Source organism: Bidens hawaiensis, unplaced genomic scaffold, assembly GCF_021521415.1.
Source record: "Bidens hawaiensis isolate Kalapana, Puna unplaced genomic scaffold, B.hawaiensis_p1.1 tig00000237_1, whole genome shotgun sequence".
NCBI lineage: Eukaryota > Viridiplantae > Streptophyta > Magnoliopsida > Asterales > Asteraceae > Bidens > Bidens hawaiensis.
The window spans coordinates 2,408,160-2,433,791 of record NW_027491021.1 but is presented as its reverse complement, the minus strand read 5'-3'; the positions used below and the strand labels follow the sequence as shown (position 1 = coordinate 2,433,791).

The window sequence follows — 25,632 nt, the reverse complement described above, 5'->3', positions numbered from 1 at the left end:
AAGCAGAACAAAGGGGATCAACTTCAACAGTTATATCAAAAATAATAATACTAATAGTAATAGTTATAATAATAATAATACATGCGGGGGGAATACCATTATGGTATGTGTCCTAAATAAGTTAAGTATAAGCCCTAAGGTATTCATTTATTCCTAAAAATCCTTAACTTTAATTCTACTTCTCCAAAGATTCTTATCCTCAACCATGTCCTCGGAAATGTTTAGGTCTATGAGATCATGCCTAATCCTCTCATCGCAAGTCAATTTAGGTCGTCCTCTACCCCTTCCCCCCCCCCCCCTATAGTAATGTTTTCTACGGATCTAACAGGATTCGTCGACTGTCTTCTCTTCACAGGAAAGGAGAGAAAAACAAAGCAATGCTAAGAGCTCCGTCAATCCGCTGTTCATCGATAGACGAAGCTCTCTCTTTATCATCTCGCGCCAGATGCAACAAAGGATGAGTCCTTTTTCCTTCTCGTGAACCACGGAAGCGCCTAGAACCCAAAGGAGCAAAGCTTATTTTGGAAAACGGCGCATAAAAAGGGCTGGCCCGTCAAAAGTCCGCTGTCTTCGCGAACGAAGTTCAGAATCAACAAGGGTTCGTAGAACGGAGGGAGTGTACAACTGGGTCGTAGCCCCAGTTTTTTGTTCGTAACTAGGGAGAGATAGAATGGAGTTCTTCACAAAGTTCGAGACAAAGGAATAAAAAAAACTTTCTCTATGGCCTCCTCGTTTTGAGACATTATGGCTTTGGTGTCGACCCCGGTAACAGGTCTTCCCTTCACAAGTCTCAATATCTTTTTGTCTTTTGAGATTGGCTGGCTTATTTAGATTTAAGTAGAAATTAAGCAACTTATAGGGTATGATATTAACAACATATCCCTCCTTAGATTTTAAATACTCATAGCAGTCCTTCTGAAATTGAGATTGATCATTACAACAACCAAGATGTTCCATCACATTATTGTATATGTAACTGTTGATGATTGAAAGAGGATCTTTTGACTGGACCCCCTTACTTTTCTTTGTATTTCCTGCTGAAACCAACCTAAGAGAAAGAGACCCAGGTGATATGGGGTTGAAGCTTGCTTCTTCTCCTGAGTCTTCTTGGTCATCAATATGACCTGTCCTTAATATAACCGATCTTATTCTCTGAACAATCGGAATTTCGTACTTCTGTTGGATCCTCCCTATCTCCTGATCGAGCTTGTGTAGGTAGATGTTGTCTGGTAGGGCCGATAGTAATACACTGTGTGGGACGGAGTAAGGGCCCTTATCCGCCCCTACGAGTCGTCCGGCAGAAAAGACTTTCTGAATGGAGTAAAAGAACTTGGGGTCGCCGATCTCTTCCTTAAAGATGGGGATGAGTCACATCTCAATCTCCACTCTCTTATCTTGTCTGCTATGTTTGTTACCCCTAATCTCTCTCGAAACACAACGTTTCTTATTCAGTCTAGCCTTGTATGCCCACACATCCAACGTAGCATTCTCATTTCTGCTACCACCATCTTCCGCACTTGTGCCTTCTTGATGGCCCAACAATCTGTTCCATATAGCATTGCAGGTCTAACTGCAACCCTATAAAATTTTCCCTTTAGTTTAGTCGGGAAAGTCTTGTCGCACAATATACATGTGGCTGCTTTCCATCTACACCATCCTGCCTGAACTCGATGAGTCACATCACTGTCTAATTCCCAATCGCTCTGAACAAATGATCCTAGATACTTGAACTTCGTTACCTGCGGGACCACCTGCCCTTCGATGGTGATCTGTACGTCCTCATTGTCATTTATCCCACCAAAATCACAGTGTAGGTACTCTGTCTTAGAGCGGCTAATCTTTAAACATTTTGTCTCTAAGGTTGTTCTCCACTCCTCAAGCCTCATGTTTAGATCTGGTTTTCTGTCAGCAAGTAACACAATATTGTCTGCGAACATCATGCGCCACGGGAGGATCCCCTTAATCGACTTTGACAACTCATCCAAGACTACTGCAAAAAGAAACGGACTCAACGCTGACCCCTGGTGAAGACCCACCTCTACAGGGAAGGGATCAGTATCCCCTACTGGCGCACGAACACTTGTTTCACTCCTTGTATACATATCCATAATTATCTCTATGTACTTCGTGGGTACTCCTCTACTCACCAGGCACTCCCAGAGAACCTGTCGTGGCACACTGTCGTAGGCCTTTTCCAGGTCAATAAACACCATATGTAGATCACGCTTCTTCTCCCTATACTTTTCCATTAATCTTCTTATGAGGTGTATTGCCTCTGTTGTGGAACGCCCCGGCATGAAGCCAAATTGGTTGACTGTAACCTGAGTTTTTCGTCTAAGTCTAACCTCAATCACTCTTTCCCATAGCTTCATAGTATGGCTTAGTAGTTTGATTCCTCGGTAGTTACCACAACATTGGGCGTCTCCTTTGTTCTTATAGATAGGAACTACAACGCTGCTCCTCCACTGGTCTGGCATCTTACCTGATTTGAGAATACTATTGAACAGAGTAGTTAACCACATGACTCCTTCCTCTCCCAGACACCTCCACACCTCGATGGGTATGTTGTCTGGGCCGACCGCCTTAGACCTTCCTATCCTCCTAAGTGCATTCTGCACCTCCTCTCATGTGATCTGTCGGCAGTAGCAGTTATTCGGTTGTTGTCGTTGGAAGTTTGTGTTGTCATGTTCTTGGTAAGCTCTCCCATTATTAAAAAGATTGTGAAAGTAGGTTTGCCATCTTAGCTTGATGTCCTACTCCTTGACCAGTACATGGCCATTGGTATCCTTTATTAACTTCACAGGCCCTAAATCTTGCCTTCTACGCTCCCTGGCTTTGGCAATCTTAAACATAGCATGTTCTCCCTCTTTTGTTTCTAAACGTTCATACATTCGTTTAAAAGCCGCGTTCTTTGTTTCCGCCACCGCCTTCTTCGCCTCTATCTTGGCCGTTTTGTAGGTGTCCCTCAATTCCACTCGCTCTTCCTCATTCGTGCACCTCATTAGCTCCCTAAAGCATCGTTGTTTGTCCCTTATCTTGTCTTGCACCACATCATTCCACCACCAAGACTCCTGATGCCCACCTGCCTTTCATGTTGTGACCCCGAGGGTCTCCTTTGCTACTTGGATGATCTTTGTCTCCATATCTTCCCATATATGAGTTGAGTCCCCATTTACTCGAGCCCTTGTATGTTGTATGAGTTTATCCTTAAAAGACGTAGGCGCAGACTACTGCCACTACTTCCTCTCCTAGTACTAATCTCAACACCATAATCCTGTCATTATGTCTTATCACCTCCACCACACTAGTGTGTAGTTCCTTAGCCACTAGAAACCCCACTCCATTCCTAGCTCCATCAGACCTTGAGTACCACAACTTATACCCATTACACTCAGCCCCTCTATGCCCTTTCCACTTAGTCTCCTGGAGGCATGCTATCTGAACCCTACGTCTTTTAAGCGCATCTACCAATTCTAGCAACTTACCATTTAATGTTCCTACATTCCAAGAAGCCAAACGCAATATACGCTCCCTATCTTTGCCCTTTCCTAGACCCCTCGTATCAGGACATGGTAATTAGATATCAAAAGAGAAAATATGTAATTAAGGTTGTAATATTAGGGAAATATGTAATTAAAAGAGTTAATGAGGGGATATATGTAAAAATCCTAATTTTATATATCCACTTTATGTTCGCGTTTCAGTTCGAAGAGGTTAGAACCTATGAAGTGTAAACTCATTTCACTTTATGTTTGTGTTTTAGTTAGATGGGCTCAGAACGTGCAAACTCAATCCATTCTATAAACATACGAAATATGAAATAAAAAAGATATACCATACCGATGAACATCCTCTAAGAACATTAATTAAATAAATGATTATTCTCATGATTTCTTCTATTAAGAAATTAAACATAACTTTGTATTGTAACAAATAATGGGTGACTTTCATTTACATACAAATGAAATCAAATACATAAATACAAGGTTTAACAAATGAAGTTTAGTACAAATGGCATCACCTTAAAAACCAAAACTGAACATGTAACAATAAACCTATAACATCCTCCAATCTATAAACAACCCACCCTGATTGATTATTCTAGTTGGTTCCTTCATTCACTAAATGTTGCTGACTTTGAAAACGACTTTGATCACTTGGTGAACCAGGAACAAACGGTACAAACCCACGCCCACCGAAAACAGGACGCATAAACGCATTATCAAATTTTCTCCAATAATGATGGACGGTGTGAGTTGGCGTTGAAAGAAGCATACGGAGACTGGTGGGACGGGGGATGTGTTGACCAAAGTCAATTTCTGAATCTTGGCCGTTTCCTAGAAGAGGTACAACGAATGATTTAGGACTCGTTGGCTCAGAAGATATCGCTCGGTTTAAGTTTTTCGGTGCGGGTAGCAAAAGTCTCACGAGAGGCTGTGTGATTAAACCGAATACCTGCATACGTGAATAAAAAAAAGTGTGAAATTATTATTATTATTATTATTATTATTATTATTATTATTATTATTATTATTATTCAATAATAGAGTATTATTCAAATAATTAAATCTTAAGATATCTTACCATCTTAAGATATCTTACCATTGTACTGAAGAGGACAACCGTGATGGTGCTTGTAATCATGACCGCATTCCCATGCAGTGTTGTATGGCCTTTTCTGGTAAACTGCATGATGAAACAAATAATTTGTGTCCAAAAATTAAATTAAAATATTAAAATGAAAAAGAAATATAATTTACCCAAGTGTCTACCGTTAAAACTGAAACCATTGCAACAAACATGAAGTTACTAGGCCTGTAAACGAACCCAACGTTCAATGAACAGTTCGTGAATCGTTGGCGGGACGTTTGTTTATTTACGATGAACGAGTATGAACAAAAAAATTGATCATATAGTTAAACGAACGAACATGAACACATGTCTAGTTCGTTCATTTATGTTCGTGAACACTTGTTTATTTTCGTTCAGTTAAATTCGTTTATGTTTTTTTTTTACCTTCATTTATGTTCATCAGTTTACGTTTGTTTAAGAGTTTTAGTTCAATCATTTATGTTCAGTTATGTATTCATTTAATTTTTTTTGGCCCAATTCAACTTAGCATACTTTTTTTAACATTTTAGTCCCGGCACATTGTTCTTCATATTACTTTTAACTAGTTTTAGTTTAATTATATTCGTTCATCTATGTTCATTTATGTTCGTTCGTGAACCGTTCATTTACACTGTTAACAAGCGAACATAAACAAACACGAGCATAGTCATTTTCTTATCAAACAAACATGAACAAGAAATATCCGTTCGTTTAACCGTTCGTGTTTCATCGTTTGCTAGGTTAAAGTTATACAAACGAACACGAACATGCTCCGTTTGGTTAGTTAAGCCTAGAAGTTACCAACCTGATTATATGCAAGAGCCATAGACACAGCACCCCTCATAAGACCGGCCCACCATATCAAAACCTTAAAACAATAAAACAAATAGAAAAGGAAAATAATGAGAATTCAAGAATTTATGTGATAAAACATAACTCATATAAATAAATGGATCGAAATTGCCACATCTAGAATAAAGTAACATACTTGTTGCCTGAAATCGATTTTCTCGTGTTGTGACTTTTTGGTTAAATTGGACAAAAATGATAATGGGAAGACAAAAGCGGCTCTTCCAACCAACACGAATCCCAATAAAATTGCACTCACTTCAACCGATGTCCCAGGGCTGACAAACCAACAACCACAAACATGTTAGCATATGTAAGGTTAATCAGTAAATAAGCAACAAAAACATTTCATAATCATACCTGTCTTTTACAAAGCTCCACTTTTCAATATCTAAAGCATCCATACCGACATAAAGAAAGATAAATAACTCTGCAATAAATGACAATGTAGCAAAGGCGTGCCTGCATATATTGGTAACCTGTTAAGTTTGGTAAAAATAAACTCATAAAAACAGTACTAATTTGAAGAATGAACATACTTAGTAGTTACTCTAGATTTCTCAGTGACATTATGCCACGTGTAGTGAGACATCACAATTCCACAAAAGAACACTGTGAGAATGCCACTCAAATAGAATAACTGCAACAATGATTAATAACCATTAGCTAAGTAAAATGGGTCGGGTCGGCCCATACATTTTAGCCATTTTTAGATATTGTTAGAAGGAAAGATATACCTCAGCTAGCATGTAAGAAAGATACGCCATCAGTATCATAATAGCAACTTCTCGATCTGTTGAGTGTCTAGTATAGCAGATCAATAAAGTATTAGTGTCACTAATAGTGTAACGAATTGTTTAGTTCACAAAACTCTATTTATTAAAACTATATTATAATTTCTTTTATATAAAAAGTCAAGACCTTTTAAACATGTCACATTTAACCCTTAAACCCGTTCAACCCATTTTATTTTTTAGGATAATTTTACTTTTTATAATAATTTCAAACGTACATTATTGCACTCCCAACTTTAAGTAAATTACCAGTTAAACCCTATACGTTTCCATTTGTGTTTTTACCAAACAGATTTCGACATGTGGCCCCCACTCATAACTTTTTGTTTTTTTATCTCGGAACTTATAAAATATGATGTTTATAAAATTCCAAACCGAGTTGTGCTTGATAATTTACAAGTCATTGAAGCACAAACGTACAAGCTATCAAAGCTGCTTCAAGGTTTCGTTTTTCTACTGTTTTTTTTTTAATTTCTTTTTGCAACTTTCAAAATGTAATGTTTTATAAAATTACAAAAAGTTCCAAATATGTCACGTGTTTTTTTATCTACGTTTCAGTGTAAGTTTTATTCAAAATCATGGGTTGAATGCTAATGTACGAGTTATCGAAACTGAGCCTTACAAATTTCCCTCCGCCACAGCACATGGTGACATGAGTTCATTACTCACTAGCTTTATCGTATTTTGTCATCAACATATAAAAAATATTATCGAAAAAAGAAACTCTTGTGTACCTTCCAAAGTATAGCTTCTTTATAACATAAGCACTAAGTAGTCCAGCCTGAATGAGTCAACATAAAACATTACATGGTTATGCATGTTAACAATTAATTTGTATTGTTGTTATTTGGGAAATAAAGAGAGATAGAAGTGTGTGAGAAGGGAGGGGGGGGGGGGTGCTTACTCCTGCTCCTAGAAGTGTGCTTGTGATAAATAAATAAATAAATTTTCCAATCAACTGGAAAGCAACAGCTGTTGTCATCTGAGATAAATCAAAGTCTTGAACTGCATTGAATATGACAACTGATGTGGCATCGTTCACGACTCCTTCACCAAAAACCAGACTGTACAACAAAGGGGTCTGATCTTGATTGAGCACCTGAATTGTGAGATTTAAATTAGCATCTGAAGAGATTATTGATTCTGATTAAAACAAAGTGATGTTCTTCGTACCTGCAGAGTGCAAACAGAATCGGTTGCAGAAAAGATTGCACCAATTGCTGTGAAAATGTTTAGAAGTTTAGCAAACAAAAAGATATTTAACAAACCATAAATAAATTTGTTTCAAGCGAATTAAAGACCAAATGATACCAAGATAATCTCCAATCTCAAGATCCCCAATATTCATCTTCTTGAAAATCTTTACAGCACCTATTAACAAATTAGTACAGATTTTTAGATTAAAAACCATATGATTTGGCCATGTTAAATGTAGGTTCCATTTTAGTCATTATTATTATTATAAAAAGATCTATTATGCTACATAACAAGCATTAAAGACACTGTGAGTTGCGACTATGATTTGTATACAATGGTGAAACAACTTTATTAAATAATAAAGATGAAAATAAAGTATGTTTGTCACCTTGTGAATGAATTTCTGAATATACTGCAAAATAAATAATATGGAGGTAGGTGCAGTATTTCAGTACTCACCAAATGATATGATGGTGAAAGATATAACGGTACCAACAGCTCCAAATAGCACAATAGTCATGAAATTGCGAAAAAACTGTTTCTTTTTAACCTGAAACCTGTAGGTTTAACGGAAAATACATAAGAAAGACAACATGAGGCAATATCCATTCAGAATTTGGAATAACAATAATTCTAAGCTTTGTTTTGACTCTTAATAGACTGCGTTTACCCGATTAGTTAGAAAAATTTTTTAACTTCATCTCAAAACTTAAATCAATGGAACTATTCATTGTAAATAGACAGGCTTATGCTTGGTGGTTGAGAGAAAAAAATATCAAAAGTGAAAAGTGACTTGTATTTCTAGCTCCCGGCTAGTAGTTTTAAATTTAATATTCCACCGCCGCTCAAAAAAAGTGAAAAGTGAGCAAGTTGCATAGTACATTAACTTTGTTAACACCTTCTTCTTTTGGAAGCCACATGAAATCTATTACCATATACTATATTATGTGGTTATGTCATCATCTCGTTAGGTATTGCAACAGAAATATAAAACTGAATTCATACTTCTGAAGATATGTAGAAGACAACCTGGCTCATCAAATTGCTTAAAATCATAGTGACTACACTTTATTTGTCTTCACAATAGCAGTTATAGGGTTGTTTAATACAAAACTAAATTTAGATTGAGAACTGCATAAACACTTGTACATATTGCTTTAGTTGTGATATATGCACCTATCAGCACTGCGTACAAGTGCTTATGCAGTTCTCTACTCAAAACCAGTTGTGTATTGAACGCACAGTTATGAACATAGAAACCAACCTATAGGATAACAACCAATGAAAATATAAAAAAAAATATGTTAAAAAAAAGCACTTGTTTAGAAAAATCTGAAATATGGCAAGAATCCAATGATTCTGATAAGCCTAAATCGAGTTAACAAATAATTATATTGCTAACTAAATAAGATGTTTTTTTTTACTATATCAAGTTTATAACAAGCAAATGATTGATGTTCCCATAAAAGCCATCAACTAAAAAAGAAGTGTTACTTCTTAAAGTAAGCTGGTTCCACTTTTTCCGTTCAGATCTTCAACATGCCACTATAGATCAAGCAGACACACAAAAGGCAGACACGAAAAGAAAAAATAACTAAAATTACCATAGTATAAACTATTATAAGGTAATCAAATAAAGCCTAGATTGTTTCAACTTTGAAATCAAAAGCAACCTATCGAACAATGTGACATCGACAAAACAGTATATCACTACTTTTCCGTGGCCTTCTATTTCGATGTAAACACTACTTTTCCGATAAAAATAAAAAATAAAATAAAAGCAAATGATACCCTGCATTGAAGATAATTGGTGGCAGGAGATAAATGAAGAAAAGATCTTCACTGAAAACCAGCAGATGTGAACTTGTTCCTCCACTAATTAACAAAATCACAACTCCAGTACACAGTCCCTGCAATCCAATTAAACATCTCAATTACATATTAATTTGAACAAAAACCTAATGGATTAATACACTTACAATGACAAGTGCTGTAATAGATTCATTCATCCAGCGATTCTCCTCCAACAAATGACCGATGACGATGCACGCGCACAGAAGCGCAACAAACAAGTTCATAGACACCACGGAAGAGTACTCAGAGGTACCTAGGGTGTTACTCCCCATCTTCCCGAGCACTAACCCTAAATCAAACACCATATTAATCTGGCCACCAGTCGATTAACCACTAACTGACTTCAGCAGCAATCAATTGATCTTCCAAATCAACTTCACAAAAAACGAAATTAGGTCATGAAAAGATGTAACGAAGGTTAAATGAGTCAATTACAGAGTGTAATGGCGGGAATCGGTGGAACTGAACTGTGTGGTGTCGGAACTGAATTCCAGTACACCGGAAGTGGAATTTGACGGAGAAGAAGGTGGAATTGAATTGAATGACTTTATGGAGTGTAGTCTGAAGATGTGATGTGCAGAGGATTAAGGTGTACTGTCTTTATATATATGGTGCTGGATCGACGGGACAGAGAGATGATGGGATATTTTTGAAGAACTATATTGCCAGGTGGCAACGGATATACTTAATTTTGAATACTAAATATTGTTATTATTATTAGTTTATATTCTCACGTAGTTTCATATGCGCAAAGAGTACCGGTACCAAACTAGCTAATATTATTTTCAACTGTTTTAAGGTTTTGGGACCGGTTTAGTTAACTACCGGTTTTTGCTACAATGAAGTCACTCAAAATTGTAAAAGAACACTTCGTTTAGGGTGAGGAAAAAACTGAATTAACCGAACCTAAGCATTAATCGGCAGTTAAAAAAAAATTTAAATGAATTTTCAGTTCGGTTCTTCATTTTAAAAGATCGAACAACCCGATGTGGTAAAGATTATGAAGATGATGAAGACCGGGACTAATTGTTGAAGATGTATAAGATGATTAATGAATACTATGATTTAACTTTGAAGATGATGAATGAAGGTTGGGACTAACTTTTAGTGCTTTTTTAATATATGGTATTTAATACGCTCTTACAAGCTTAAAATAATCATTTTCGATCTTAAAATTTTTTTGCAATGTCTACACATAATTAAAAAAACCGACTATAACCGAACAGAAACTGAAAATAACCGAAAACTGAAAAACCAAAAACTTAAGTTTTTATATTAAAAAAACCGATAACTTCGATTCGATTTTACCTAATAACCAAACCAAACTGTGCTCGCCCCTACGTCTCCCAGTCTAACCCTCCTATTCTTCATACATAGAAACGAGAACTAGCATATGATTTTGTTAATATTTATGAGTAATAAAAATATTATTAAAATTTTAACATAGTCAAGATAAAATAAATTCTAGTTTAATCATTATATCTTGGCCAACACAAACAAGATACTAGATTCGTAGTTAGCCTAAACCAGATAGTACCTTCAAAATATCTATGTAATTTTACTTATTTATTTCAAATATTTTCAAGGAAACATTGATTCCCGTAGTAGACAAAAAATTTACACATAAGTGGGCTTGGTTATTATACATAACTCACGTCACATATGATATGACAACATATGCTATGCCCCATTAACAAGTGGAAAAAACAAACACATCTACATCTACACCGCACATATATATACATTATTATACATATATTCATACACTATATATGCCTGTATATTATACTTACGCAAACATTTTATCCAAATTTAACACATGTTATGTATATATCTATCTATCCATGAAATAGACCAAGGGCCGGGCTACTTGACACTAGGGGTGAGCAGAAAACCGAAAATACCGAACCGAAACCGAATTAACCGAAAAACCAAACCGAAGCATTAGCCGACGGTTTTTTTTTGTTTTTTTGGAAAACAGAAATTTCGGTTTCGGTTCGGTTACCCATTTCAAAAATACCGAAAAAAACCGAACCGAACCGATTAACTTGATATATTAAAATAAATAATTTAAATGATTGTTAAATATATTTATACTAAGCCATATGCGACAACAACCGAAACAAATTAGGAGTTTGTTGGTTCAATAGATTTGTAAGAGAAATTAGAGTTTGTGAAAGGAATAGTAAATATTAATATTTATTTTTGTACATAGGAACTAGTTGAATAAAACAATTAATAGAACGAAAAAAACAAAACAAGAAAAAATAAAAAAAAATAAAAAACCGAATATAACCGAACCGATACCGAAAAACCAAAACCGAAACCGAACGGTTTTTATATGTGAAAAAAACCGAATTTTCGGTTTCGGTTTCACCTAAAAACCGAACCGTGCTCAGCCCTACCTGACACCTCAATCAGTATATGCTCAACCAGTAAGAGATGTGAATGGTTAAGAGACTCTGAGTCAGTGTTGAGTACACTGATGTGATGGTGATTGATGGTGGAGGTGGTGGGTCGAGGATGGGGCACGTGAGTAACAAACCAAGGGTTATTAACACGCGTGAAAGGGCAAATGGGTAAAATTTTCGTTCAGCGTCATTTTAAAGCTTAATAGTTAAGAGGTTCGCTAAGTGATTTAGATGTGTCATTTTAATGAACCAAACGCATTTAGTGTTAACTGATTAAAGAGGTAACCTCTTAATAATAAAACTATTAAAAAGCCTCCAAACGATCCGTGACTAATGTTTATCTACTTGTAGGTGATACTTTTTGATTTGTGCTTATATATATAAGTTTATACTTATGTATTATTAAAAAATAATAATTCGAAAAAGAAACCTCACATTGGTTAAGCAACGACTTCAGTTTATTCAAATGCATAAAATAAATTCTTTTAATAAAATAAATAAGGGATATTGGTTTTAAATACTCTTAACGTTGACCCATTGGTAGATATCACTCCTAACTTACGAAATGTTCTCCAACACTCCCAACTTTTAACATATTTTTTTCTGGCACTCCCGGGGTAACGAGACACTAACTTCGTTAGTGTTTGGGGGTAAAAAATGTCATTTTTCAAAGTTCAAGGATTAAAAATAAAATTTTGTTAATTATATATTACTCCACCCCTCTCCTCCCGACCACCACCACTCTTCCCTACCGACAACCACCACCGCCACAGACAGCTACCAACCACTACCGCTTTTGACATATACCCCGGAGAAGAAGACGACTCATTGTATGACACCGAAGAACCCCAATCACCAAACCCACAAACCACCACCACCACAACCGAACCCCAATCCCGAGAAACCGAATCAACATAATACTGAATCGAATCAACTTATGTGCTCCCATCAGCAAACACAAAGTTATGTCACTGCAACAACTCCTCAATCATATCCAATTCTGAATATCATAATGATTATGCGGAATCACCGGATAAAGCTTCCAGAACGGTACATAAAATGGGGCAATCGGCGGGTCACGACCCTCCTTAATCTGCTCATTAATCACCTCCACCTCATCCTTATCAACTCAGTTCGGGTCCCACCCGAGTTTCATAAAAAACGGTGGAGCATCCGCCCACAACTCCTTCAAATCCTCCTCTTTCCAGTTCTCCGGGTCGGGTGGGAAATTGTACAGGTCCTCGATGTTATCGCTGTCACTAATTTCCGGTGACTCTTCGAGTTTCTTGAACTCGTCGGATTCGAGGATTTGGGTTACTTTTTTGAAGTAGGCTTTGGGTGAGTCGCCGAGTGGCTCGGTGTTGAGTAATTCGAGTCGGGTTGAGGTGGGTTGGTTTGGGGGTTCGATTGTGGTGGTGGTGGTTTGTGGGTTTGGTGATTGGGTTTCTTTGGTGTCGGATAATGAGTCTTCTTCTCCGGGGTATATGTCAAAGGCGGTGGTGGTTGGTAGTTGTTTGTGGCGGTGGTGGTTGTCAGCATGGAAGAGAGGTGGTGGTTGGGAGGAGAGGGGTGGTGTAATATATAATTAACAAAATTTTGGTTTTAATCCTTGAACTTTGAAAAATGACATTTTTATCCCCAAACACTAACGAAGTTAGTGTCTCGTTACCCCGGGAGTGTCAGGAGAAAATATGTTAAAAGTTGGGAGTGTTGGAGAACATTTCGTGAGTTGTGAGTTATATCTACCAATGAGTCAAAGTTGAAAGTATTTAAAACCAATATTCCAATAAATAAATTGTTATGTGTGTTTTAAAAAAATGAAGAAAAAAAAAGTTTGTTAAAACGCCTCACCTTACCCATTTTAACCATAATTGTATTAGATCCAACTTATCCCTTTAGAAATAATTTAAAAAATAAAAATAATTAATTTAACTTTTAATTATTAAATGATTCTTTTTGGTTTTGTTTTTGTTGTTATTAATAACGTGGATAGAAATTTGCTTGCCATTTGTAAGGACAATAATTGCTTCCTCAACTAGAAAACAAAAAGTCATAAGTAAGCTTGGTTATTAAATCGCATTCATGTGACATGTGATAGGATAACATGGCTATTGTCGACATCCACTGGACCAACGTTTATGCCATTGTAAAAACGTTAGTCGCATAATCTATACACGCTGGATGGCGAAAATGAATCGACTATTTTTTAAATGGCTACATTGAAGAGAAATGTCATCAACTATTCGCCACTTTTGTCATAATTTTGAGGATTCCCGGTGAGTTGGTTTTGCTAACTCAGGGCATTCACATCTTATTCCATATATTTTTCCTATAATTTAGCTAAAAAATATCATTTCATAAATTTATCTATTATTTTTTAAAGTTCTTCCACATTCTATTCCCTATTCATATCCATAAATTAATTCTTTATTATTTTTTTCTCTTTTGTCTTATTATATAGTAAATGGTGATTGATAGATATGTGATATATTATATGGTATAGATCAAAAATGAGTCCTTATATTTAGGGATGTACTTTAGTTGCCATATAACTCATCCATATAATAGGGAATGGATTAGAGAGGTGATTTTGATGGTTTTTCTTAAAATTTACCATAAATAATATGAGTTTGACAACTTTAGAGAATGGGTTGAAAATACTCTCAAAATCATATATCATTTACTCGAATCATATACTTTTAAAAGTTTTTAATTTATTTTTCTTTAACTCTTATCTAGTGTTGTTCTATTCTCCTAAATTTGCCTAAAATCCCAAGTTCTCATTTCAGTAGATAATAAATTTTGTTAACAATGGTGTTAGCGGATGGTGGTCCATTGACAAAGGCAAAGCCTTTAAACATCTTAAATTATGAGGGTTTGGGATCTCTTGGGTTCAAGTCTCACAAACGACAAGAATTAAAAGAAATTCGTCTTTCGAAAAAAAATATTTATCTTGTTTGAGGAAACTAAGTAAAGTGCAAAGGGCTAATGACATGGGTTAAACCCTAGCAAAAACATCAAATTCCTTCCTTTCACTACAAGAAAGTGTGCGCGTTTGTGTGTGTGCAATCTATGAGAAAGAACCGGGATTTTGAGATCAAGATCTTGCCCTTTTTGAGCTCAGATCAAAGACTGAGTGTTTGCCTAGCTAGATCTTGTTGACACGTTGATGGAGATCATCAACAAGCACTTTTTTCATCCTCTTTTGCCAATCAAAGGCTTCGATTCGCTTTCAAAGCGAGTTTTCAACTTAAAGGCTAAGTTTACGTTAAGATCTATATAAATGTTCAAGGATTGATAATTGGGTCCTTAGGAGCCGTAGGTAATGATATTGATTCATTTACGAGATTTTTGAAAATTCAATAGGACAATATCTGAGTTTGAAAGTTGTCGCCATGAACTAGTTAGTTCTTGCATTTCTTTAGTGGTTCTCGCTTTTTGATGGTAATCACATATAGTCTTGTTATCAACTTAGAGGTAGTTTTCAATTCATAGAATTTTGTTATCACACTAGTTTAGTTATCACACTAGTTTTGTTACAGCAAGATAATGTATAGAATAACTATGGAATAGAAAAGTTATTGCATAACCTTGTTAAGTGTGACATTTGTCAACTTTCGGGTTTATTATTTGTATTTGTTTAACGTACCCGTTTGTAATCGAATCCTTGCATTAAATACAATCGATGAATTATTATTTCATTTGGTAATTATTACATTTATTTTGTTACACTGCACTCGAATTTACTTATTCGTTAAACAAATTTTAGAACTATCTATCACGTGAAAAAATCACCCCTTAACTATGTTTTGTCCTAAATTGATTAACATACCTAACTCCATCAACTAAAATGCAAAATATTTAAAATATTATTTTGTTCTTTTCTTTTTCTCATCTGTCAGAAATGACCCCCTGACTTCGACCCACCAATCGAGCCTAAAATTACAAATTTGGCCACATCTAATCATTAATCGATCATTTGCGCGTTTAATCACAAACAAACTATGTTAAATTACTATAACAAACCACAAATAAAGAATAAAGAGATAAGTGAAGGAAATTTCATCCCACATTTGTGGAAGAAAGAAATGGAGAAGGTATCACCATAGTATAAATAGGTTTGTAAGTTCATGTCCCACATCGCTAAATTACAAAACTAGTGAACACTTCATAAGAAAGAAAATTCCTATGTTAATGTTCTTATAAGACATATCACACCCAGTGGTCCTAGCGGAGGGTGCGAAGCACCCGAACATGCACGCGCACGGGCTCGGGCGATGGGCGCAATGTGGTGCTTTTATGGCACACTTTGCACTTCGTAAGGGCCGCCTTAGTATTTTTGTCAAAAATTAAAAAATCCTTCCATCGCGATACGCGACGGGTTTAGATTAGCCTCATTGCGTAGCACGATGACGTGTAATGTTATCCAGAAACTTAGCGGCATAGAGATACGCGGCGGGTTCCCAAAAGTAACACATCGCGTACCGCGACGTGGAGGTTACGCAGAGGACACGTAGCCTGCCACGTGGCGTGCCACGTAGCAAGCCTAGGGATAACTCAGCAAAGCTACAAGATTCTTCGCGATACGCGACGACTTTCTATTTATGGTCGTCGCGTATCGCGACGGGGTCCGAAATTTGCTATAAATAGGAAGCAAACGGGACATTCACAATTTGCTCAAAACTTCTTTCATTCTCTCTGAATTTCCACAAACACATACATAATATTAAGATAGTATAATACCCGAGTGTTGTAACGATATCTGATCGAAAGAAATATACACGAATCCAAAGGCTCTGCCTATTAAGGTAAGACATTGTGCCATCGTGTAAAGTTTCTACTCTCGTGATTATCGTTATGATTATTGGTTTTATACTAATCTAGATATACTACATTGTGTTTATCCTAGGTGCTTAATATCAAGAGGCATTAATAATTGTAAACTTGCAAGGTGAGACATTCGAGTTTTTGTACCACTCACATTTGCTTGAGACAACTGTTTTTCCGACATTATCATGATGATTTCAAAACCTATAAAACTCATGGCAGATGGTCTAAATGTTTTCAAATATATATATTTTTTAAGTCTTTTAAATACATTACAGTGATTAAGTCTCTGTAGACTTACGAGATGGTTACTACTGGTATTGTGGGGTTTTGTATACAAGGCTTGCCTACTGGGCTATTACACGTTACTTATTGGACAAGTGTTAGCCAATAAGTAATATGACCACAGTCATAGATAAGGTCGAGTGACAAGTATCTTTCGGTAATTTGTAAGTAGGCACTACAAAAAAAGTGACCATTTGATACTAATGTGTTTGAGACTGATATATCAGTCTCGAATATATAATATCTAAGACTGATTTTTCAGTTACTAATAATATTGGGGACTGATTTTTTTGTGACAAATGTTAGGGACTGATGATTAGTCTTTAATAACTCGGCACCTTATTTGAGACTAAATTTCAATCACAAATATTTTTATGCAAAATAATACTTTTAAAGAAAAATTATATTGTAACATCCCGAAATTTCAAAGTGATATTAATTATATTACTTACTAATAGAGGGACAGTTTACTCGGGTTGTCAGGAAACAAATAATAGAGTAGGAGTTAGTATGAGTCGGGCTAGTGTTGGATTAATGGAGACGGGTTAAATGAGAATGGGCCTTAGGTCCATGGGATTTCAGGGATATAAATATCCCCTAAACCCAAAAATATCTTCATTTCCTTACTTTCTACACACACACTCCAAAAACACACACACCATCTACACCGCCGCCGGGCCGAGGAGAGGAACGGGCAGATCCGAGAGAGAGAGAGCGATTAGTGTGTTAACAAGTTAAACAAGATCCAAACAAGCTCAAAAAGGTATGATTCTTGATCTTTGAAGTTTAAAGATCCAAGCTTTTTAGTGTATAAGCGACCGAAAATGGTCGGGAAGCGTAGTGGGTGATATTGAACCATAGCAAGGGTGTTAAAATCGCTCAAAATGCTGGACAGAAACCGAACAGCGGCTGATCTGGACAACTTCGCCTGCAACTGGGCAACTTCGCCTTCAAAGCGATGAACTTCGCCTGCAAGCTAAGTTCGCCTGATGAACTTCGCCTGCAAGCTAAGTTCGCCTGATGGCAACTTCGCTGTAAAGTTAAGTTCGCCTAACTGGTAACTTCGCCTGAGGCCAAGTTCGCCTGATGACAGTTTCGCCTGAAGCCAAGTTCGCCTGATGGCAACTTCGCTGTAAAGCTAAGTTCGCCTAGCTGGTAACTTCGCTTAAAGCTAAGTTCGCCTAAGGTTAACTTCGCCTAGAGCTAAGTTCGCCCGAGGGTTAACTTCGCCTAAAGTCAAGTTCGTTTAGAAAATAAATTAAAAATCTAATGAAAAATGTGTTAAGACAGTTAATGGAAATAAAATTTTTCCAAGCTGACCTGGCAGCTCGACCCCAGCCAGGGGCTCTGCCCCTTGGACCCTGCTAGGGGCTGCCGCCCCTAGACCCCGCTGCCAGGGGCGCTGCCCCCGGACCCCCGTTCGTTGTGGGTAGTAGTTAAGACTGGAAAGATGATATGAGTAGTGATAGTTGTTTGATACGTGTACTTGTTATACAGTCAGCCGTGCACAGCTGAAGAAAGGGATTACGATTAACGGTGAACGTAACCGTGTTCAGGTGAGTTTCTAGCCCCATTCCTTGTTATGTTTTCGGGGCTGTGTGCATACTCGATGTGTTGTTAATACATTTATCCTAAGTGATAAGTGTATGTCATATGTGATATGTGTGATAGATATGAATGATTGTTTGTCGGTACGCGAACGATCTTCGGATATTGCGCGTACTGTCAGGTTAAAAATAAAGGTACGAATATTATATATCGAAGATGTATGAATATTTCAAATGAATACTTGTCGGGGCGTGAACGATCTTCGGATATTGCACGTAACGACAAGGGGTATGGTTGTTAAATGAATGAGGTAAAGAATGCCTAGAGTGTTCTTATGTTATAATGTAAGTATGTGTATATAGGTACACGAATGGCATGTGAGTTCTACGTTCGACATAGTAAGTTAGGATGGCAAATCCCTCTAGCTTCTGTCGGACATAGACTCGGCTGGTAATGGCGTAGTTAAGGACTGCGAGCCTTATACGTGAAGTAGATGATATATGTAAACGTAGATAAGGACTGCGAACCTTATACGTAATGTAGATAGGCGTCAGCATAGGAAAGGACTGTGAACCTTATACGTGCTGTATTTGTAGCATAAGGGAGGACTGCGAACCTCGTACGTGCTATGAATTAGGTTGCAACATAAGGAAGGACTGCGAACCTTGTACGTGTTGTGGATGTATTTCAGCATAGGAAAGGACTGTGAACCTTATACGTGCTGATTTTGTAGCATAGGGGAGGACTGCGAACCTCGTACGTGCTATGAATTAGGTTGCAACATAGGGAAGGACTGCGAACCTTGTACGTGTTGTGGATGTATTTCAGCATAGGAAAGGACTGTGAACCTTATACGTGCTGATTTTGTAGCATAGGGGAGGACTGCGAACCTCGTACGTGCTATGAATTAGGTTGCAACATAGGGAAGGACTGCGAACCTTGTACGTGTTGTGGATGTACTATGGTATAGGGAAGGACCGCGATCTTTGTACGTACCATAAATGGTGAACATAGGTAAGGACTGCGAACCTTGTACGTGTTCACGACCTTGAGTACAGGTATAGACGGTGAACTATGAACGTACTCTCGGTAGACTGAGGTTAGTGATTGTAGATATGTATGTATGTATGGTAGCAAGTATGTATGTAGAACAGAAGGGTAACTAGTGAAGTATGGATATGTATCTACAGATATGTATGTATGTGTATGTATTGTATGGCGTTCGATTAACTAGAACTCACTCAGCGTAGCTGACTTTTAGTATGCACGCAGGTGAGCTGATTATAGAGTTAGCATGAGGATGACACATGGCATGGATTGAACGGCTGGCATCTGAAGAAAGAAGTAAAGATGTTTTAAATATAAAGTTTTGTGTTATGGTATCAAAGAAAAGATTTAATGTTTTGTAACAAATGATTGATGTTTTATATTCCGCGAAAAGTTTTAATAAACTCTGATTTGAAGAACTGTGTTTATGAGTAAATCCGACGCTAAATTAGGGCCACCGGGTTCGGGGCCTTACATATATGCTACTAAATTTCAGTCTCAAATACGTTTCATCTATAATAAAAATGAGTTGAATATATGGGCGACTAATCTTCAGTCTCTAATATGAAGGGAACATATTAGTGACTGAAAATCAGTCCTTAATATTCCTAAAATGATTCGAGTTGGGTACTGATTTTTAGATACCAATTATTTGGTGCATATTTGACCATTTAAGGATAACAACAGAGATTGAAAATCAGTCTCAAAATATACCTTATTCGGAACTGATATTCAGTCTCTAATGCTTTTCGTATATGCAAGAGTTAGGACTGATATTCAGTCTCCAATGATATTAAGTATTTGGGGGTGGGGGGGGGGGGTTTCATTAGACGAAAGAATTAATGATTGATATTTAGTCCCCAATTAGTGATGGTCTAGAGTATGTAGAAGTCAATTCGTGTACATGATGATCAACTGAGGTTGATTCATGATCTATTGGCTCAATGATGATCAATTATCTATTGGCTTAATTAGTTTATTTTTTTGAACGGCCAATGAATCTTTCAAATGAGTTATTGGCTAAATTCATCACATCGGGATACACTCGTCTTTCGACATGGGAAACCCCTCACCTAAGGCCAACGCCCGTGAATTTTCGCCCGATAGCACGACAATGCGGTGGGATAAAACCCGTTCCGTTCAAGGATCCAACTACTGAAAGTCACCTAATTTCCAAGTCTCTCATCATCACCCTGGTGCCTTTGAAACTAAATAATCAGAGCGGTAATCGAACCTGAGTCACATGAAACACCAAATCTCTCGCTTATCATTCCACTACTAGGTCATTGGCATTGTCTCATTTAGTTAATGAGCATTAGCTAATGAGTATAAATAATGGTTCATTAGAATAAATCTTATTAATACTAATGTTATTATTTAACTTTTATGAAATAAATGTTTTGTAATTTTTAGTTAGTGTAATTGTTATTACTATTATTTAAACATCGTATGGAATATAATTAAGTTGTTGTTATTATTATTATTACTATTATTATTATTATTATTATTATTTTATTTTGTTATTATTTCAATATTTGATCTTCCCTCTTAAAATTTTCATCCGGCTAAAAGTATTTCAAACTCCCGCTCACACATACTCTAACCCAAAATGCCGGTTAACGAATGATGAAAGGGGTCACCCTTCGGTGCTCATCATACCAAAGGCTTGCTCAATGCCTATCAACACTAAGCTTCCCTAGATCATGTGTTTCCTATCTCAAGCGAAGACTCAGTGCTTTGGGTAGAATGCCAAAGATCGAGACACACAAAGAAGAATCAAGTGATTTTGATTGTTTTCAAACGTAAATTCCCTTAAATTAGTCCACCGAGTATTGTTAAAACTTGTTGCAAAATCCAATCTCGATGCAAATTTTGCATTTTACAACGTAACGGGTCATTTATTTTGGTATTTTGTTGTAGAATTCATAACATGACATGAATCTTCTTTATTACTATTGAATTTTGGGGAGGAATTGACAACATCTGTTGGGTTTTCGTTTAATTCAACTATGCACACAACATGCTCGATAAAATGTCTCATTGAGAATTTGAGATGTTTATATTCTTAAATGATCAACTTATCATCAAACTTGTTGGTTTTGCTTGTTATAATGTCGGCAATGAATTATGAATGTTTAACTCATCATTGCACATCGGGGATAAGACCCCTTGCTATGAGGCGGGGATGGCTGAGATGGCCGGTACCATTGGGTAGAGGTGGTCAAAAAAACCGGTCCTCGAACCGGTTTGCCGGTTTAAACCGGAAACCGGTTTTTAAGAAAACCGGTTTTTTGTAAACCGGTTTGACCGGTTTACAAACCGGCGGTTTGTATATCGGTTACACAATTTGGAGCCTAAACCGGTTTTATAACCGGTTTTAAAAAAAACCGGTTTTTTTTAATAACCGGTTTTTAAAAAACCGGTTTTTTTAATAACCGGTTATTAGAAAAACCGGTTAACCGGTTTTTTTATAAACCGGTTTTTGACCGTTATAAAAAAACCGGTTAACCGGTTAAAAACCGGTTTTTTTCCCGTTGAGTAACGGCCATATAGCCGTTTTTTCTTATTTTTGACCGTTTTTTTTTTCCCCATTTTACCCCCACAAACATCTATATATAGCATAGGTTGGGTATTGGTTAGATCACACTCGATTATACAACTCCAAACGCTCTAAACGTTTATTACATACGCGATTATTTTGTTATCTCACGCTCAATTATACCACATTACCACTCCATACGCTCTTATTTCGTAGTCGATTATCATGGCCTCCCAAAGTGCTGCTTCATCCGTCAACATGGGTGCCTCGAACACGGGAGAAACGGTCGTTCGGGTCATCCCCACGAAACGAAACCAAGATGTTTGGCAACATTTCGACCTATGCGAAATGTCTAACGGTACCCAAAAAGCTCGATGCAAACATTGTTTGAAGTTTTATGGCAAAGATGCAAACTCCACTTTAAGAGCGCATGTACAAAGGCCCTTTTGCAAGGCCTTGAAGGACGAATCGGGAAGTAGTTCGCAGCCGGAGATGACGAATCAAGGAACGGTGTTTACGTACGACCTTGAAGCGGTACGTCAACAGTTTTCAAACTTTGTGATTCAAAATACACTTCCTTTCAACCACTTCGACAACCCTCAATTCACGTCGATGATGCAAAAGTATGTTCAACCACGCTACCAACACGTAAGTCGTTCGACCCTTAAAAGAGATTGTCTTAAAGCTTGGAAAAACGCTAAATCCGAACTAATTTCATACTTTTCAAACTTACAAACTGGTGTAAACTTAACAACGGATGTGTGGTCGGTACCTAATGGTTCGCCCGACTCATACATTTGTGTGACGGCTCATTGGGTTGACCCCGGGTCGTGGCAAATGATGAAACGAACCGTTGCGTTTCAATTGTTTGATTACCCGCACACGGGCAGAAATATTTTTAAACTCTTGGATAAAGTCATTCGACAATACAAGATTGAAGATAAAATCTTTTCAATTTCGTTTGATAACGCGTCCAACAATACGGCCGCGGTTGGCCATTTAAAATTAAAGTATAAACCTATTTGTGATGGAGCGTTTTTTCATAGCCGATGCATTGCACATATTATCAACTTGGCCGTGCAAGATGGGTTAAACGTGATCGAAACGCAAAGAAACAATTTTAAAAGAATGTTACGAGATGTTTTTAGCAACAATAAAACATTTTCAAGATACAAAAAATTTTGTGATGAAGCTAATTGTCAATGGTTGGGGCCCAATTGGGATTGTCCAACAAGATGGAACTCGACTTGTGATATGTTTGAGAAAGCCATCCAACAAAAAGAATCACTAGTTGCGTTTCATCAAATAATGTCAAGTAGGGGTAAATGTGCACCGTACGATCCTAGAAACTGGTTATTGATTGAGATCGTTACGGAGGTACTTCAAATTTTTAAATCTTGCACAACAAGTTTATCCGGGGTTTACTATCCAACAAGCCCCATTGCTTTACCAAAAATTGCTGTCATGTGCACAAAGTTGAGTGAACTTCATTGTAGGGGTGCACCTTATTTTGATATGGGTGTAAAAATGAAAGAAAAATTTAGAAAATATTTTCAACAACTACCCGCTGTTTTGACATGTGCTGCTGCGTTAAACCCTTGCATAAATGTTGGTGGTGTTGAAGCTTTAATAGAAAAAATTTGTGATGAGCTAGAGTTAAACGACGATCAAAACCCCTATTATAACCAAACTTTAAAGAATGCTTTCAACACCACCTTGTCTAACATGTATGATGTTTACCTTACAAAATACGGGTCGTCTTCCCAAATTCATGACTCGTTAAGAGCTGTTGCCCAATCCCAATCCCAAACCGACCTTGAAATGGGGATGTACTACATGATTTGGGAAGACGCCGGTAAACGTCAAAAGGTAAACACCCCAAGCAGTGAACTTGGAAGGTATGGTGGTACCAACTTTGTGAAACACATGACTCCAGATGAATTTAGAAGTCTTGATTTGCTGGCTTGGTGGAGAGGTAAGGAGGATGAGTTTCCGATCCTCGCCGCCATGGCCAAAGATTTACTAACGGTCCAAGCTTCCACGGTAGCTTCGGAGTCTGCTTTTTCTGTTTCTGGCAGGGTTATATCGATTAGGAGGACTCGACTCACTCCACCAGCTGTAGAGATGTCTATTTGCTACAAGGATTACTTGGACTCTTTAGATAGGGCACAACATCAATGCTCACTCGAGGGGGAAATGGACTATGAGGCGGGCTTGTATGAAGACGAGGTCAATCAAGGACACACTCAACCAATGACCGATGAAGAAGCCGCGTACGACGATTACCTAAGGAATAGCTCGGGATCGGGTAGCGATGAAAATAATGAGTAAGAAACAGCAAGTTGTTAATGTAATCGTGTCTAAGCATTCTTTAATGTTTGTATTTTTGAGTTACGAATATGCGATAACGATTTAATGTTTGTATTTTTAATGTAAAAGCTATAAATGAAAGTTATGTATTTTTGAGTTACGAATATGCGATAACGATTTAATGCTTGTAGTTACCGGTTTGCCTTGTAGTTACCGGTTTGTTTATACTGTGAAAAAATAACGGTTATTTAAAAAAAAAAAAAAAAAAAAAAAAACCGGTTAACCGGTTAGACCGGTTATTAAAAAACCGGTTAATAAAAAAACCGGTTTATTAACCGGTTCTAACCGGTTCCCAAACCGGTCGTAACCGGTTTGACCGGTTATGGTTTTCATGCACAAAAACCGGTTATTAACCGGTCCGGTTATTAACCGAACCGGTTTTTTTCCAGGACGAAAAAAACCGGTCCGGTTAATAACCGAACCGGTTTTTTTAAAAAAACCGATTTGTGCACCTCTACCATTGGGCGCTCAACAATACCAAGGGGCGCTGGTGTTGCAGGTGGTTGGAACGCCGGGCGCGGAAGAGGGGTATTTTGATGGGCCCTCTCTCTCTAGCTCTCACACACACATACATACATATGTGTGTATATATATATATATAATGGGTGCTCTTACCATAGCGGGGCATTGTTGGATGGGGCTTCGATGCCCCCTGGTGCTTACGTGGCACGGTGGAGGGGCTTCGAAGCCCCCCCACCATAGAGGATAGCCTAAACCTCGTTATAAGACCTTTGAGCCTAGAACTTGATATAACACAAGGATAACATGTTAAAAAATCAACTAAGATTAGAACTTGCTTTGTAGGTAAAAAAAGTTTCAAAGCAAGTTTCTAAAGGAATACATGACATGGTACGTTTAGTAAATATTATTCTTGAACTAGTATTTAAATCCGCCGCAACGTGCATCACACGGTTTTGACGGCCTTTACATTAGCGTAATCCCACAAAAAACATTTACTTTAAGTAGCAGCTAATAAACCAAAACATTTATAAAGTACACTATTAATATTCACGTCGTGTTCATGATCCGAACAAAATATACAACATAAAACATAAAGACAAATATATAGAATGTAACCCAATGTGTCACTGCAGCTATCTATGTCTAAAAACCCTATCTACTCAAATGGTTGGCTCGTTTGCTCACTTGAACCGAAAGTTGACTATTAATATTCACGTCGTGTTCATGATCCGAACAAAATAAACAACATAAAACATGAAAACAAATATATAGAATGTAACCCAATGTGTCATTGCAGCTATCTGTGTCTAACAACCCTGCTCGTTTGCTCACTTGAACC

At 37.2% G+C, this 25,632-nt stretch overlaps 1 protein-coding gene across 1 annotated transcript; it reads right to left on the bottom strand.

The window, feature by feature from the left end:
• Window positions 1–3,928: 3,928 nt before the first annotated feature.
• LOC143614292 (sodium/hydrogen exchanger 1-like) lies at window positions 3,929–9,641 on the bottom strand. Its single transcript, XM_077087798.1, has 14 exons — window positions 9,431–9,641; window positions 9,243–9,361; window positions 7,911–8,008; window positions 7,566–7,625; window positions 7,428–7,474; window positions 7,159–7,353; window positions 6,989–7,035; window positions 6,198–6,264; window positions 6,000–6,100; window positions 5,821–5,922; window positions 5,600–5,738; window positions 5,417–5,479; window positions 4,603–4,686; window positions 3,929–4,455 (listed from the first exon to the last, which is right to left on the bottom strand). The coding sequence occupies exons 1-14, from the start codon at window positions 9,608–9,610 to the stop codon at window positions 4,102–4,104; spliced, it is 1,656 nt and encodes a 551-aa protein (XP_076943913.1). The 5' UTR covers window positions 9,611–9,641; the 3' UTR covers window positions 3,929–4,101.
• Between the last annotated feature and the right edge of the window lie 15,991 nt (window positions 9,642–25,632).